The sequence below is a fragment of the Xiphophorus hellerii genome, chromosome 15 (assembly GCF_003331165.1).
Source record: "Xiphophorus hellerii strain 12219 chromosome 15, Xiphophorus_hellerii-4.1, whole genome shotgun sequence".
Lineage (NCBI taxonomy): Eukaryota > Metazoa > Chordata > Actinopteri > Cyprinodontiformes > Poeciliidae > Xiphophorus > Xiphophorus hellerii.
In genome coordinates this window covers 2,714,011-2,731,221 of record NC_045686.1, presented here as the reverse complement: position 1 = coordinate 2,731,221, position 17,211 = coordinate 2,714,011, and the positions used below count along the sequence as shown (strand labels likewise).

The window sequence follows — 17,211 nt, the reverse complement described above, 5'->3', positions numbered from 1 at the left end:
GCATCTCATTACAGTCAGTAATAACATGCTACAAACTGTAAGCTAGCTACAACTCTTCAGTTAGAGTCGTAGTGACGCTGATCGCAACACAGCTACACCATCTACAACCACTTTTTGAAAATACTCGGATGTTATGCGTTACAACAACTTTTAATTTCTAATTGGAATAACTTATGTATTTTTGAAACTGAATTCACCATATCCCCTACTCCAACATCTTTCTACCCATCAGCGTGTAGGTATCACCAACCTGCTGGTCGCTGCACACTGAGCTGACGTTGTTGAGGTTACTGTTGCTCATCCCAACCGCCTGTCCCATTGGAGGTAAAGAGCTGACGCCGCCTGTGCCTCCCGCCATGGAGACGGTGATGCTCATGTTGTTGTACACCCCCTGCTGGCCAAACGCCTGCCCTGCACTCTGTCCTGACTGACTGAACAGGCTGTAGGAGAAGAAAGGAGTTCAGACTCTGTAATACAAGCTATAAATTCAAGAGAAAAGCATGGAAATGAGAGAGAGTCCTTACCTGCCCAGGCCTGTCTGCTGCCAGCTCTTCATGTCTGGTGACTGGTAGCCAGGAGTTGGTGCCTGCTGAAGCAGGGGACTCTGGGAGGTGGAGTTCTGAGGTGATAACAATGGGCTTGTGGGGCTCATCTCAGGAGGAAATGGGGGGTCTTGTTGCACCGCAGCTGTAGCAAAGAAACCGTTTCATCACAAAACTGGAATCCAGCTGTTTTAAACTGCTTAAGACAGAGTGGCTGTCTAAAATGACTGTTTACAAAATATATCTTTATTGTGTCTGGAACTTATTTTTTTCCTTTCAAGATATATTTCTATCTCAAAATGTTAAAACATTTTCAGAATCAAATCTCAGACAAGTTTTTTGGAGGATTTTCAAAGTGTAAATGCAATATTTAACTTTTTAAGACATTTAAAAGCATATAGGCTGTAAATATGGAGGCTGAAGAAACATGAAATAAGAATGGAGAGATGCAAAAAGTGATCAAACAGAGGAATGGATAAAGCATACATAGAAGGAAATTAATGTTGGACAAAAGGAGAGAAAGAAAGAGATGAATAGAATAAAAAAGCAAGAAAGAAATATTTGACAAAGGGACAGAAAGAAAAAGACAAATATTGGACAAAAGAATAGAAAGAAAGACATAAAAATTTGACAAAAGGGTTTCTAGCTGGCTACTAGACAGATGTATGTTAGATGAATTTGGATGAAGGGATGAATGAAGCGATTGACGGATGTATGAAAGTCTGTAAACTATCTTTTCCCATGTTTTGTCTTCAGGTCCTGACCGTAACCCATTAGATGAACCCTGAACTCCTTAATATCCCAGCTTCCTTGAACTCACCAGATCCTCCAAACTGCTGAAACAGCCCTGGGTTCCCGGCGTCAAACTGGCCCTGTAAGCCACCCAGCAGCGACTGGTTGCTCAGGGGCCCCCTGGCGGACATCTTGGTGTCCAACGGGGCCCCCGTAGAGGAGCTGAAGTGACTCGGTGAGGTAGGGGTGCTGCCTGCCATCGGGGCAAACCCCGGCGGGAAGCTGAACTGCTGCTGAGACGTCGTTGGGGGGCCTTTTGGTGCCCTGGGGGTTCCCGGGCCCCCGGCCAGCGAGCCCGCCACCATGTTCTGTCTCATGAGCCTGACCTTGTGCTGGAGGAGCTGCTGCTGCTGCTGCCGGTGGTGGATGTTGTAGAGCTCCCTCTGACGCTGCGCTAGCATCTGGGCATTCAGCGGCGGCTGCTAAAGCAGTTTACAACACAACAAATTTAGCTTCTACAAACCTAATTTGCCCAAACGTTTTTGCACTGCAAAACACAAAATATTACAAAGTAATTTTGGTCAAGTTTGTAGAGAAGATATGTGAATAAGCTTGAAATGAGACCAAAGTAACTTAAAAGCATCTTTCCAGCAAGATATAAGAGGTTGTTTTAAGTCAGTAAGAGGAGAAAGTTCAAACTTCCATCATATCCCCTACTTCAACATCTCTCATCTCCCTTAAAGAAGGGCAACAAAAGCAAATAAGGTGGATTAGCAGTGCTTGCCAACAGCTGATACTGTCATCACAGACATGCTACTATTAAATTTCACCTCTACTTCTCGGATATTTTAAATTATATTTAATTTGAACTGAACATATCCCCTACTCCAACATCTCTCTGCAAAAACAGAGATTTAAGGAGCAGCATCAAAAGCATATGAGTTGGATTAGCAGAACTTGCCAACAGGACATATTACTGTAGAATTTTGCCTCTGCTACCCAGATATTATAAATTATATTTGAATTTGAATTGACCATATTGTCAAAAATAAATAAACTTTACATTCTAATGAACATTTAACACTGGAACTGTAAGAAATTCTAAATATCCTAAATAAATAAACAAAATAACAGAAGCAACAAATAAAATTAAATGTAAAGAAAAAAACTGAGCTCTTCTACATTGTCCCAGTGCTAACTAGGAACAACTCAGAGCCAGGAGGCGGGTCTTAGCGCTGTCAATCACCCTCCATCCCTTGCTATCTGCTACGCTGCAGCTAGCAAAGTGTGTTGTGAATGCTAAGGCTGGTCAGCATGGCCACTAATGATGACAGATAAACACTGTGCTGTTTCTACGCCATTAGTACATTTAGCTGCGGTTTTTATTTTTTAGAGAGATAATGTCCTGACTGACCTGTGAGGACATTTGGGGTAACTGGACCGCCTGTCGGACCCCCATGTTCACTTGCTGGGATCCTCCTGGAAATGAATTCATGGCTGCCAGTCGGTTCTGGAGCTGGAAATAAAAAGAAAGAAGAAATTTATCTATTAAAGGTGAACTATTTTGCTTCCTTGAACAGGTTAGGATAGGTCTCTGGGCTAAACAAAACATTCTACGTTTACATTTTTGTGCACAAATTGTCAGATAAGATTTTAATTTGGTCAGTTCTGCATATTTTAAGCTGTTTTATTGCTCTGTTACTTTAAATCAAAATAAGTTGCTGCTGCTGCTGCCCCCCCCCCCACCCCCCCGAAAATCTAAGTTTACACTCACACGTGAAAATGGTTGCAAACAGATGCACAATTATACAACTGTAGATCTTTGAAAAGCAGAAGTGGAGCCTCCTGCAAAACCAACCTCCTACCATCTGGTTTCTGCATGGTAGGAGGTTGGTTGATTTTTTCCTAGTAGACATTGTACAACTCATACAGCAGTAAAACCAGCTGACCAAACATGCTGGAGCTCTGCTGGGGTTGCTAGGTGACGGGCGTAAGTCTTTTGAGGTTGCCAGGCAACTGCACAGTGCACGCAGAATGTGACTTAACAATAGGAAGGTTTTTGAAACGGCTCATTTTCCAGACACCAAAAAGACATTAAACTTGTTGCCAAAAAATATCAAGGTGGTTTTCATTTTAAGTGGTTGGGCAATTTTAAGAAGTAGAGAGCCAAAAGAAAGTACAATAAATGCGTGTAATATGAATTTTACACAATTGGTACCCTTTAAAACTACAACTTTAACAAAAAGTATCAGATTTGTATCATTAGAAAAATTCTTAAACCATCTTGCATCTTGTTCTTCCACTCCACAATAACATCACATAAAATCTGCACAAAATACAATAAAGTTTTAGGTTGTAAATTGACAAAATGTGAAATGACAGAAGAGGTATAAATACTTTAGGAAGTACGTTTACTCGGACGCCTTCGTTTAGAAGCAAAAAAAAGTAGAAAAATCTTACAGGAAGTTCACTGCCAGGAAAACAAAAGCATTTATTACCAAAAATGTCTCTCTGTGTGTTTGTTTTTTAAGCTGTTTTTAGAGGCAGCAGAGACCCAATGGAAGTATAAAAATGTGCAAAATGTGAAGTTTGCATAATAGGTCCTCTTCAAAATAAATAAGTAAAGAGTCCGAAGGATGAGATGGATATTAGTGAGGCTGGAAGTGGAGCTCTCTCTAAGAGCTTCTTAATCAATATGAGGAGAAGAAAGGAGACTCGTCGTGATGAAGTGTGACTCAGACGGACGCAAAGGGCAGCAAATCAATACCACCGAAAGAAGTACGAGTGTTTCTGTCTGACTCTCGTTACGGATAACACTTTGTCCTTTTGTTAACAGCACTACAACCGTAAATAAATTACATCCATAACGTTTCTATGCATTAGGCACAGAAGTGACTCAAGACATTAAAAGCACTGAATCGATAGACGCAGCATAAGCAGCGACAGTCTCACCTGCTGCGGGCCCTGCAGTCTCTGCTGCAGCTGCAGCCGCAGTTGGTTGGGTGGCAGCCTGAGTTGGGGGCCCATTCCCTGCGGTCTGGTCATGCCAGGCCTCAGCCCCATGGGGAAGGCCCCGCGGGGGACTCCGAATGTCACGCCCTGCTGCCCCACCGCGGCCAGCTCTGGAGGAAATGGAGCCTGTGAAGCTGGAGGGAACTGGGAGGTGTAGGAGAGCGGTTTGGGGTCCATGGAAACCGGGGTGGCAGTGGATTGCTGGGGTGGGAAATTTTGGGGGAAAGGGTCAAAGCAGCCACCCTACGGGGGGGAAAACGGCATTTATTATGATTAAACCATGTATTCAACTGCTACATTGAAAGAATTAAGAAAAAACAGAATATAGTTAAATATTTTCTCTAGGAAATAAGTTGTAAACACATGATACTGACTGAAATAGCCTTAAAAATCTGAAATTTGGGTTCTATCCAGGGGATAGAAGGCTGACTTTGTAACAGTCTTTATGTGGCTCTGAAGGTTCAGAGATTTCGGGCCTGATCTCTAGTTTTCAGATGTAATAACTGAAGGTGTGTGCTGACACTTTAGGTAAATTATCTTCCTGCTCAGATTAAATGCCAGAAGACAAAAAAACTCTCTAAAAGACATTTCCTGCCATTTAGCAAATAATGTTGGTAATTCTAACTGACTTAAAACAAGTTTAGTCTGATTTAACTTCAGTCAGTCAGAAAAAAATGAATCTGTCCTTTTATGAGGCATATGAACTGTTTAAGTTAGGCTTCTAATCAAACAGACTGAATTTTGTTACCAAACTGTGCAGTTTGAATATCAAGAACATTATGCGGAAATCAAAACCTTGAAAACATCTAACTGAAATTCAGGCATTTTCAAGGATTTTAGCCACCGGTTCAAACCCTGAAGTTGACCCTCTGTAGATTAAAGATACCTAACAAAAACCCACTTCCCAAAGTTTTTATTTCCTCCATTTTCTGCATCATTTCCAGCCAATCGAAGGTGCTTACTGGGTTACCTGAACCAGTTTGTCGATACCCAGGGCCTTGTCCAGTTCGGCCAGTTCGCTCTCGTCCGTCCCGCTCAGGAAGGACACGAGCTGCTCGATCAGAGCCTTCTCATCGTTTCGGGCTTCAGGCGTGGTCGGCGGGCCCAGCTCTTCGTCCAGCGTGCATGGCACACGCTGTCTGCTCCCGGAAACAGAATCAAATTACATTATGCAGCCTAAGACTAGCTAAAAACCATTAGAGTTCAATATCATCAGCATAGAAATGATAAGACACTTCAGAAAAATGCACGATTATTTGGCCCAATGAGGGAAAATACACCACAGAAGGAGAATAAGTCCTAATAGGAATAAGTGATTAAGTTTGGTTTATTTGTGTAACAAACTGGAATAAAACTATTGATATTCCAGTTATTATTAATAAAAGGCAGCTCTTTATAAATGGGTTTTCTAGTTTTGATTTAAAGAAACTCAGTCTTTTGGCTTTTATACAGTTTTCTGGAAGTTTGTTCCAGATCTGTGGTGCATAGAAGCTGAATGCTGCCTCTCCATGTTTGGTTCTGGAGATGAAGAGCAGACCAGAACCAGAAGACCAGAGCGGTCTGCAAGGTTGAACCAATAACAGGACTTTGAAGGGGAAGTATTATTATGCTTGATTTTATAGCACAATCAAGTGACTATGTGGCCTTCAGTTGTTATAAAAATGCTGCATATTAAATATGATTTGAAGTCATAATTTAACACACTGAAATTGGGCCTCTGTCTCTTTAAGAACCTGCTGCTCTTTCTGAAGCTCTGCCTCCAGGAAGTCATCACAACATGGCTCCTTTATTAACCTTTTAATAACGTTTTTAAAAGCGTTCTGAGAAGTATAATGATGAGCTCACCAGATGGGCAGTTGTTTGCCAATTGCTGCTGGCTAGTCTGAAGGAGCTGAGTGGGGGAAACGTGGGAGGGCTGCTCTGAGGCAAAAGCGTGGAAACTGTTTCTCTAGATCTTTCTGAGACATCATAATGTAAAGTCGAGTATCATCTGGACAGCTGTGATACCTAATCTTATTTCTTTTTATAATATGACTTAGTAGGAGCATGTAGGTACTAAATAAGAGGGGTCCAAGAAAGAACCTTGGGGTACTCCACATGTAATTCTTTTCAGCGCCGATGAAAAATTAACTATTGACACAAGAAAGTTCTTTAAGTTTGAACCAGTTAAGTACTTCAACCAGAGTCACTTCAAAAATATGGTGAAGAGTGTCAAGTGTCAAAGTGGATGGACATTAAGAAGCTATTTAACGTTGATCAACATTGAATGTTCAGGCAGAAATATTGGAGTAAAACTCCTGTAGAGACAAAGCTGTTAATTAAAATACTACAATAAACTGTGTCAATACTTGCACTTACTCTTGTGGTGACGCTAATGAGGATTGTAAAGGAGTTCCATGTCCATCAAAAGACAAAGTGTCAGTCAGAGCCAGAGGCTGGAACTGGGAATCTCCCACATCCATCTTCGTCAGCCCTGGAGAAGAATTTCATAACTTTTATCTGATGGTAAGATCTGGCTGTCAGACAGTTGGAACAGATTCAAGTATGTAACAGATTATAGAAAATTGGCAAAGAAAGTGCAAGTTTCTCTTCATTTGATATCAGTTAAATTGTGTTTTTATTTTTGTTTTTATCATTTTAACTGGTTCTTTAGTTCTTCTCTACCAGTACTCGGAGCAAAAGGGTTGATGACTTCAGTCTCTGGAAAAGGACTGCTATCCTTGGGGGTCTGGAAGAAGTCTCCCTGTTGTTGGCTTGGAGTGGCAGGGTTGCAAAAATCAAACGATGGCTGTGTCTGGAGGCTGCAGCCTGAGGTCGGGACGCCATCAACAAGTCCTGAAACCAGAACACAAAGGTCAAGAGGTCACAGCGGACTGTTTAGTCCGCTTTAATCTAGCTCTGGTTTGTTTGCCGAGAAAGTCTGGTTCATCTGGGGAGGTGTGAATGCTAATCAAACTCTGATGTGGACCAAAAAAGCAAACACTGACGGGGTTCAAATGTAGATGTGAATGCCAAGTGAACTGGAAACCGCTCCACAAGCAGGAAGCAAACTATAGCACTGGGGATTCTGGGTAAATACAACCAAAACAAACCTGCTAGCCTAGCGCTAGCGGGAGAAACATCTCATGGTGTTTTACCAAAATCAAAAGATCTGATGGAGTACCACCCATTTTTGTTTTCACTTCACGAAGAACGAAGTTGCACTCATTGTCGTCGGAGGTTTTTATGTAGTTTCCTTCAGTGCAGCGCCCCCACAGGCGAGGAGGGGAACAAGTTTTTAATTAGTTTGGATTGTTTGACTTAGTACAGAGTGAAAACAAATCACACCAGCTAAAAATATAATAAATGCTGCAATTTAGTTCCCCATTTGAACAAAAATGTATCAGGTGTGAAAACACACTAAAAATATTTTTAAAAGTCCTGGAGACTGGAGGAAACCAGGGAAAAATCATGACCAACATAATTCTTCTTGCAGTCAAAAATGTTAAGGACAAGACCAAGGACTTATAACTAACCCTATTTAATAAGCAGTACCACGTTTATGTACAGACTTTTGCTGTGGTTACATAAAATTTTATTTAGTTTATTAAACTTGGCTAAATGTACTTGGCTAAAAGTCAGTTTAAAAAAAAAAAAAGTGACTCAAAACTTTCTTACAACAGAATAAATTTGTTCAATCAAGTCTAGGTCTGTCTCAATAAATCAATTAATCACATGATAAATTAAAACAAACTCAATAATTTCCATTTGCATGATTTCTTGTTTTTCTCTGTTTTCTATCTTTCTACCAAAAACTGGATGATAAAAGTTTTCTGTTTGGTGCTTTGGTTAACTATTTTGTTTAGAGACTTCATAATTAATTTTATTTGTTGCTTCTGTTGTTTAGTTTATTTATTCTGGATATTTGAAATGTCTTCCAGTTCCGGGGTTAAACGTTCATAAGAATTTAAAGTTTATTGATCTTTAAAAATGTGTTCTTCCATTATGATGCCATTGCCATTATATTATTTGAAAATGGTTTCAAAGCAACAATTTTATCATTCGTCGCAATAAATTCTGGGACAATAAATCGTCCAGCAAAATTTGTTACTGTGAGTAACCTACTCAAGGCTAGATACATTTTCTTTTAAATGCAAAATCATTTTAAAGTTTTGGATTTAAAATGAGTAAATATTCATTTTATGAAAACAAAAAAAAAACTGCTTGACTTCATATTTTGTTGACTTGACACAAAGTGAGGGCTGTACCTCTGTTCGGAGTCCCTGGCGGCTCTCTCTTCACATTTACGTTGCGGGGAGTGCAAACCTCACCGGGCTGCAGGTGAGTGGGGGACTGCAGGTGAGTGGGGGACTGCAGCTTGACCTGGTGGGACGGGGAGTGCAGCTGTGGCGACGGGGATTGCAGCTGGGGGACAGACTGAGGCTGGGACAGGGGCGACTGGAGCTGAGGCACTGGGGACTGGAGCAGAGCTGGGAGCTGCGTGGAGGGAGAGTGGAGCTGTGTGCCTCCGCCGGGATTCACAGACTCCTCGCTGCCCTGTTTGGCTCCGAGCGGACCTCTGAGGCCGGGCAGAAGCTGGCTGAGAGCGTCCGGATCAGCAGGTCCAATAGGTAACTACAGACAGGAGGAAACACGGCAAATCTAAACATTGGACAGGTGGGAAAATGGTAACACTTTATTTAAAGGGGCGAGCCCGACATAAACATGAAGGAGTCTTTGTGAATGTTTCCAACTGTTGTCATGAGTTTTAATCCAATAAATACTGAACTTTTTATGCAACCTTTAATCCAACTCTGGATTAGAATGTAATCGTTTCCAGAATATTGCAAAGTTGACCGTCTTAATGCAACTTTGCATTAAAAGTGTCATTATTTAACAAATACAAAGTTTACACTTTTAATATCTTTTAAATGCAACTTTAAAATTTGCTTTAAAATCTAATTAATTACAGAATATTGCAAAGTTGATACTTTTAATGGAATTTTTAATTAAATTTTGCATCCAAAAAGTTTATTTTCTGAAGTTATTATTTACAGAATATTACAAAGTTTAAACTTTTAAAATACTTTTAATGCAAGTTTCTATGAAACTTTGCAAAAAAAAAAAAAAAAGAGTCATTATTTACCAAATAATGCAAAGTTGCCACTGTCAGTTTTATGCACACGACTTCATATACAGTGTTACCATGCGAGTTAAAGGATTGGCTTCCAAAGTCCATGAAAACAAACAATCGTCTTTGTTTTTATGGAAACGTCCCAGAAGGAAATGTTCCTATCAGTCGCAGCCTTTCTGCAAACTCTTCATACGGAGAAATGACTCGTCATGCCGTCGTTAACTGGATCCAGACACGAGCAAGCAGTTGTGTAATTTAGTTTGATTTAATGGCTGCTGATATTGTTTTATGAATAAACCGCTCCTTCGTACTGATCTACAGGAAATATAAACAGTTCCAGAGAGTGAATCCTGTATCTTGTACATATAAATGATGAAAACTCAATTCCAATTTTTGCAGATACCAATTCTTTTGTCTGGAATGTTGGTAAATATAGCAAGAAAGTGGCTGAGTTGGCAACAGCTACTGTTAACTGGAAACATGCAGACATGACACGTCAGTTAAACCTCTCGCACTGCAGCGCAGAAGACAACAGTGGTTCATTTTTAGACTTTTGCCAAAGTAGTTAAGATTGGCTTCACATGCAAGTATCGGCTGATCACTGATCTCCCAAAATTAAGAAAATCGGGGACGAATTATTGGTGCAACCTTAATGAAAACCCAATGGAAAATAAGCATATTTATAGAAAGTTGAGTGGAAGAAAAAAGCGCACTCAAGGATTAGAGGGAGACTCCTCAGTGGTCCAAAGTCCTCTTTTCAGATGATAAATGACTATCAGAAAATAATAAGAGAGGCATAAAATAAAGATAAGTGGAATCTGACAGGATGAAATGGGAGGAGATGAAATGTGAAAGAAGAGCGATAAATGTGTGGATTTTAGGCTGAAGCGTACCGTGGAGTCTCTGCGGTTCTCTCCCAGAAGACTGGATTTGGGGCTGGCGCCAGCCGAGCCGACAGGGACTCCTGGTAGTTTGGGCGTCCCGCCGGCTGGGATGGACGAACCCGAGCAGGTGAGGCCGTCGCCACTGGCTCTCTTCTCCACCTTCACCCGGACCGTCTGGAGGCTCAGGGCTGACGGAGGGGGAAGGTCGCCCAAGTCCTTCACAGACACATTTGGTTAGAATTAGGGCTGAAACCAACAATTATGTTAGTAATTAAATAATGTAACAATTATTAAGACGATTAATCTGGCAGTTACTCCATTATTATGACGATTAATCAATTATTTTGATGATTAATCACTGACAATTCAATAAATAACAATTAATCTGTAATTATTCTGACAACTAACTGATTACTCCGATGATTAATTTATTACTCTACAATTAATTTGTCAGTTAATTGATTATTCTGTTGATTAATCGGATAAAAATGGGCATATTCTGCATATTTTTTATGTAAGCCTTTTCATACAATATTATAAATACACGATTTGTTGATTATTTTTGGATTAGTTGATTAATAACTGGATGGCAAAAGGTACTGATCAGGAGAATAAATTGTAGAATTTGTACCAGGTGAAGTTAGACCTATGCCACTTGAGGAGTTTTTGGTTCGACATATTTACAGAAAAATTATTTTTTATGTCAAATGCAAAAGGTTTATATTTTTTATATTTTTTGTATAGCTGTTTTAGTTACTGCTCTGAGTGGATTGTTCTTTCAGCATATGGACTTTTTTGAGTCTGTATACCAAAGTTGACGATTAATCGATTACTAAATTAGCTGACGATCATTTCAATAAATGATTAATCATGATTCATTTGATTAATCGTTCCAGCTTTTGTTAGAATCAGCATTTTTTGAGATACTGTTGGTGAAAGAGATTAAGAAATGAATGAAAATCACCTTTTCGTCCGTATCCAGGAGAAATCGCAGTAACTGGTGGTCCTGCGGCTCTCTGGGGTTGGACTTGTGGGACGCTGTGCTCAGCGCCGGACTGACTGGCGGCTCCTTCTTGATCTCAACTTCATTTTTATTCCCTCCGTCCTCTGCGGCGGCGGTGGAGGCGGCGTCGTTGGGACTGCTGTCCTGGAGCAGCCGGTGCAGGATCTTGTGCCGCTCCGTCAGACTGCTGTGGGAAGCGGGGCACTGAGGACCCAGGGAGGGGTGAGGAGGATGAGGTGATGAGTTGTTGTTGTTGGATTCAGCTCCTGTGACACTGCTGTCCAGGAGCTGGTTGAGTCTGGGGTTCCCCAGTGGTGAGGCAGATGGAAGGGGGGCCTTATTCGAGTCCTCTCCCCCGTCTCCCGCTCCCTTTTGGGGCTTTGCCGACAGCGGGCGAGTGGAGGAGCCGGTGGGCATACTGGCTTGTCTCTGAAGTCCAGGAGACGACAGGGGGAAAGAGCCTGCCGACCCACCGCTGCTCAGTGCCCCCGAAGGGGACTGGAGCCCCGGCGTGGAGGGGGAAAAGGGGTTCCCCGGGACCCGAGGGCTTCCCCCCAGCCCTGGACTGGCTCGCGGCATCCTGGGCGACATAAACGAGGTAGAGGTGGCTGTGTGAGGGCTGCTGAGAGCCGAGGGACTGCTGACCTCCTGGGGGCAGTTCGTCCGGTTGGGCGTAAGGTAGCCTGTTGGTGTGGGGGGGTTGTGTCCGCTGTTGTTGGCGTGAAGGACAGAGCCTTGGTTTGAGTTACTGCCGGGGGGGAGCGAAGGGGACCGGGACGGGGTGTGAGCAATACTGCTGGGGGTCGGAGGAAGGCTGGGGTTAGTGTTTTCCTGAGAGCTAGCAGTGTTGTGTTCCCTGAGAGAGCGAGAGAGAGAGAGATGATGATGGCGAGAATAAACTCTACACCAAACTCATAAAAGAACAGATTTGATACGGATCTACAAGAAAATACGTTTTATTGACGCAGATTTTGATGTTTTCTTAACTTAAATAGCCTCGCAGAAAATAGCCTTTTTGCACAAGCTGTAGAATGTGTGATTTTCTTCCCCAATTACTTGATTAATCATCAGATTAATCAAGCAATCGTGATTGCGACCACCGATTGCAATCAATCGGTGGTCAATCGGTGCAATTGATTGCAATCAATTGCACCTAACCCCTAACCCTATATCAAGCAACCTTGATTAATCTGAACCTTTTCAAATTTTTAAAAATCCAAATATCTTTCGCCTTTAACTTTCTTTTGTTTGGAAAATGGTATAAAAGATTAAGAAAATCCACAGGATTTGTATTTTTTCAGCAGGAAAACTTTTGATGATTTGTGTCAGTAGGATACCTGTCAATAGTGTGGATGCCCATGATGAAGGGCTGTACGTCGGGTTTTGGTGGGCAGCAGAACTTGCAGCGAGTCTGAGCGCTGAGCGGCGTCCCGTCACTTAACGTGAATCGGTACAGAGGGCTGATGGCGGTGCCGTGGGCCATCACTGACAGACACAGAAAAACGTTAAACTACACGATCATCTCTAAGTTTACCAACATGTTTATCCCCCAAATCTGTCTGGATATCCTTTTGTTCACATGCTTTTTTCCTCCTACTCAACTTTCTCTACATTTTCACTTTTTATAAGCAAAACTCATCAAAAATACAATAATATTTTTAAAAATAATTTTTCTTTCTTCTATGTTCAAAGAATCTATGCAATATATGAGTTTCACTTGTGGTATCCTTCTGCTACCACACTTTTTTTTTTCACTCAACTCTCTCTAAATTTTTATTTTCGGTGAAACACATACTTTATTAAGCTGATAATTCCTTTTAACTTTTCATTTTGTGTCTGAAACTATCAGTCTCTAATTGATGAAGCATCTGCAACGTGATGGTTTTAGCTTTGCTGTTCACTGCTAATGAAGCTGCATAAGACGCATTTAGATGCATCAGTGGGTTTTGCTGCTGCTCACCTTCATGCAGCAGCTTCTTGGCATGCGAGGGCTCCTTTCCCTGCGGCTGAAAAAACGCGTAGATGCACTTCCTGACCAGGTCCTCCCAGCCAGGCCGGCCTGTCGCACGCAGAGCGCTGGTTTCTATGGAGATGATCTTCCCTGGATCACAGCCACACACAAAAGATCAGTTTGAGCTGCAGCAGCCTACAAGCTGAGGTCCTCGTGCAAAATTCAAGGAAGAATCTGGAGCTCTGTGTGGTTTTCCAATTACGTGGAAGTAAGTATACTAATTTAGGGAAAAATTATGAGGATTGCGAAGTCTAATACAGACTTTCTTCACCAATAGGGCATTGAATGCCCTTTCAGACTTATGTTCTTATTGATATTGATCACATGTCAAAATTAAGACTTTTAAAGACCAATATTAATTAAAATTTAGACCTATATCTTTACAGAAATGCACAAACTTCACCCAGCTAACTGACCATAAATTTTCACTTAGCCATGACAGGCACAAAAAAGCTAGCTTTCTAACAAAGGTACGTTAGCAGTGAGTTATTGGTGCGATTCAAACTTTTGCCTGGCAGAAAAGTCCAACAATAAAATAAAACATAGAGTATGGGCGACTAAACAGTCTTGCCAAGACAAAATTTAAGAGCTGTGATTAACATATTAAAGGCAAATCTGGTCTTTAAAATGAATTTGAGACATTTTAAGGCTTTAAATTTAGATATTAAATTTAGTGGAGATGGCATCCTTTGTAAGAGTAATGATAGATATTATTGTTTTATTGCACAGTCCTAAGAGAACCTTTGTACGACATTGTGTTAGGGCCACTGCAGATAAAAAAAAAGAAAAGAAAAAAAACACACAAAATGAATACATTTCTGTATTCAATTTCAGAGTTTGAAAAGTTAATAAATTACTAGAAAAATCTCATATTTTTCTTATGATTTCAGACTTTTTTTTTCTTAAATCTTTAAATTTTCTGAGTTTGAAAAGTTGAAAATTTGCCAGAAAAATGTTAGAATTTTGTTTTTCAAAAAACTTGGAAACGTGTCAGTTTAAAAAGTCAAAATTTTCTACAAAAAATCCCAGAAATTTAGAATTTAACCTCAGAAACAAAAAAATATTGAAAAGATTTCCATGTTTCTTCTGCCATTTTTGTTTACTTTTCAAACTCATAAATGTTCTTGTTTTTGGTGGAAATTGACTTTAAAAAAAAAAAAAAATCTACAACGGCCCTAATACGCTGTTGTTCCTTTGCTGTTTACATGAAGCACAACAAAACCACTAAAACACAAGAGGTCAAAGGTCATAATAGAACTTTGAGTAGAAGGAGAGATTATTGCAGAATTCACCTAAATTGAGAGAAGATTTGTCTGACTTTTGAGTAAGAATTATTGATAAATTCTAATTTATTGGCAGGGCAACATTTAGAAAAATCCAGGTGGAATAAATTGAGCGTTGTTGGGATCCTGCATACGTTGTGGGAGATTTTACCTGCCGGGTCCTGCTTTGTAATAAAAGACTCGGTGCGTGGAATCCGACAGGCGATGCAGATCAGGCAGCTTTGCAAGTCTGAAATGCAAAAAAACCCTCAAAGAAATTAATTACATGTCAAAAGTAACTTTCTTTCAAAGGAGCAGAAGTAAAGGGGATAAATTCCTGCATTTAGACAGGAAAGGAGCCTGACAGCCTCCAAGGCCGGATCAGACCAAAATGACAAAAAGACCCAGAGAGCTGAGCAGCCAAAACTCTGCAATGCAGAAACTGCATAACAGAATTTATCAAGGCCACTGCACCAGTGGAGACGGTCTACTGATGCTCCAACCGGCAGGGCCAGAAAAACATCAAACTTCAAGAAAAACTTAAAACTTTCAACCATGGGAAAATAAAGTTGCTCCAAACCAATTATTTTTTTTAAATTGGATTCATTCCTGAGATAGTCAGCATTACGGGAGTTCAGAAAATCGCAGTCAGAGAGAATCTTGTTTTGTTTCACTTGTGAAAGTTTTACTGCAGGCGAAGGACGAACGGAGGACGAACCGTCTCCGTCCTCCTGGACGGGCAGCGGCTGCGACACGGTGAAGCACTGCATGATCTCATACTGCTGCCGCGCCTCCAGGTTCTCGGCGTCCGCCTCGTCCGGCGGCCGCTTCAGCATGCGACAGTTAAAGGTGTGGCTGTTCCTGCGGCCGGCTTCCTGCGGCCACGGTGCTCCGTTCACTGGCCAGGCGGAGAAACGGAGAGAAGAAGAAGAGACACTTTAAACATGAGAACAGACAAACATCTATTTATTCATCTATTCATCTAATATTCATTTATACAATTATCCCTCAAATTATCCATCCATCTAATTACTCATCCATCCATCCAGTTACTCATCCATCCATCCATCCAGTTATTCATCCATCCATCCAATTACTGATTCATCCATCCAGTTACTCATCCATCCATCCATCCAATTATTCATCCATCCATCCATCCATTCATCCATCCAATTACTGATTCATCCATCCATTCATCCATCCAATTATCATCCATCATTTTCTGTATTTTGCATCACTCTAGAAAACAATATCTACAGATCAATCAACACAGATAAACTGATCCAACCTTTAGGTTTCAAGTTCTGAATATTTTAGGGCTGCAAAAACTCTTCGGTTTTACCTGAAAATAACTGATCATGTAAATGTTTGAGAGACTCCACCTTTCCTAGAGGAAAAAGACTGTTCTGCTCTAACAGCTGCAGCTGTTGGAATGAAAACACGCAGCTGTCCGACCTTGCTGTTTGCTGCACCCAGTTATCTCCATTTTCATTATAATCTCTCCTCAAGGTTGTTCTGCAAAACCAAACAGTGAAATAACTTCATCACGCTGAATGAAGGTATTGTTTCTCATTACACTCGCCCACGTTTGCTCTTCCTCTGCACAGTTTACGCCCCAAATTTACTTTGCAGTTCTGAACGGAGGCACAAAATGAACTTCATTTCACTTTTTTCTCAGCTGTTCTGCCTGTTTTTTCTTTCTTCTCCATATGAATCCAAACTGAGATCACTCACCGAGGCTTTTAGGCAGCAGATTGCGGACAAATTCATTGTGGTCTCCCACGTGGAGGATGGTGTAGACGCTCGAGTTTATCAGCTCTTCCTGGGTGTAGCCAAGGTAACCGATCACGTTCTCAGAAACGAAGACGATGCGGCCCTCGCGGTTGACCACAAAGAAGAATCCGTCCAGGGCCTGCATGAAAATTTAGACAGAGTGTGATGAAGGCAGCAGAGGAGAATCAGAGTACTTGGGCTCTTTTCACACCTGATAGTTCGGTAGAGTCGGTTCGATTGGGGATCATAGTTTCAACATTTTCAGCTGCTGCAGTTTGCTTTCATACTGCACCATGTCAAATGAACCAAACTAATTTAAAAAGCTGTTCCCCTCCTTGCCTGTGGGGGCGCTAAGCCACAAATTACTGAAGGAAATGGTACAATAAACCTCTGAATTACACATTGAGTGTAACTGTCTTCTTCACAAAATGTAAACAAAAACGGAGTAGCAACATATTTTAGCAAGTTTTTGAGAAATTTGTTCCCCTCCTCGCCTGTGGGGGCGCTACATCAAAAATCACTGAAGGAAATTACATGAAAACCTCTGAAGACGACACTGAGAGTAACTTCCTTCTTCACAAAATGTAAACAAAATGGAGTGGCATCAAATTTTAGCAAATTTTTTATCTTTGGTAAAAGAATACAAGCCATTTCTCCAGCTGGGCTAGCCTTGCACCTTTGCTTTGGTTGTATTTTCCCAGAATGCCCTGCTCAGTATTTCACTTCCTGCTTTTGGAGGGATCTACCATCTGCTTGGCGTTCACATTTGCATTCGAACTGTGCCAGAGTTCACTTTCTTAGGACTGGTAACTAAGTTTGTAGGGTGACCAAAGTTTGCTTTTCGCATTAGGGTCCGATCGGACATTCCTAAACGAACCG

The 17,211-nt window shown here is 41.2% G+C and overlaps 1 protein-coding gene across 4 annotated transcripts in view; it reads right to left on the bottom strand.

Annotated features, from left to right (window-relative positions):
• Positions 1-17,211, bottom strand: part of ncoa1 (nuclear receptor coactivator 1) — a 47,073-nt gene that overhangs the window by 7,913 nt on the left and 21,949 nt on the right. For 2 of the 4 annotated variants that reach the window (XM_032584711.1, XM_032584712.1), the window contains exons 6-21: positions 16,294-16,471; positions 15,278-15,457; positions 14,732-14,809; positions 13,247-13,387; positions 12,624-12,771; positions 11,248-12,142; positions 10,293-10,499; positions 8,534-8,900; positions 6,951-7,121; positions 6,645-6,759; positions 5,257-5,425; positions 4,227-4,529; positions 2,689-2,790; positions 1,363-1,756; positions 525-687; positions 251-440 (exon numbers count right to left, since the gene is read on the bottom strand). In XM_032584711.1, the coding sequence (XP_032440602.1) occupies positions 251-440; positions 525-687; positions 1,363-1,756; positions 2,689-2,790; positions 4,227-4,529; positions 5,257-5,425; positions 6,645-6,759; positions 6,951-7,121; positions 8,534-8,900; positions 10,293-10,499; positions 11,248-12,142; positions 12,624-12,771; positions 13,247-13,387; positions 14,732-14,809; positions 15,278-15,457; positions 16,294-16,471 (3,801 nt within the window). The remainder of the gene's footprint in view (positions 1-250; positions 441-524; positions 688-1,362; positions 1,757-2,688; positions 2,791-4,226; positions 4,530-5,256; positions 5,426-6,644; positions 6,760-6,950; positions 7,122-8,533; positions 8,901-10,292; positions 10,500-11,247; positions 12,143-12,623; positions 12,772-13,246; positions 13,388-14,731; positions 14,810-15,277; positions 15,458-16,293; positions 16,472-17,211) is intronic. The other 2 variants (XM_032584714.1, XM_032584713.1) reach the window with 2 other exon arrangements.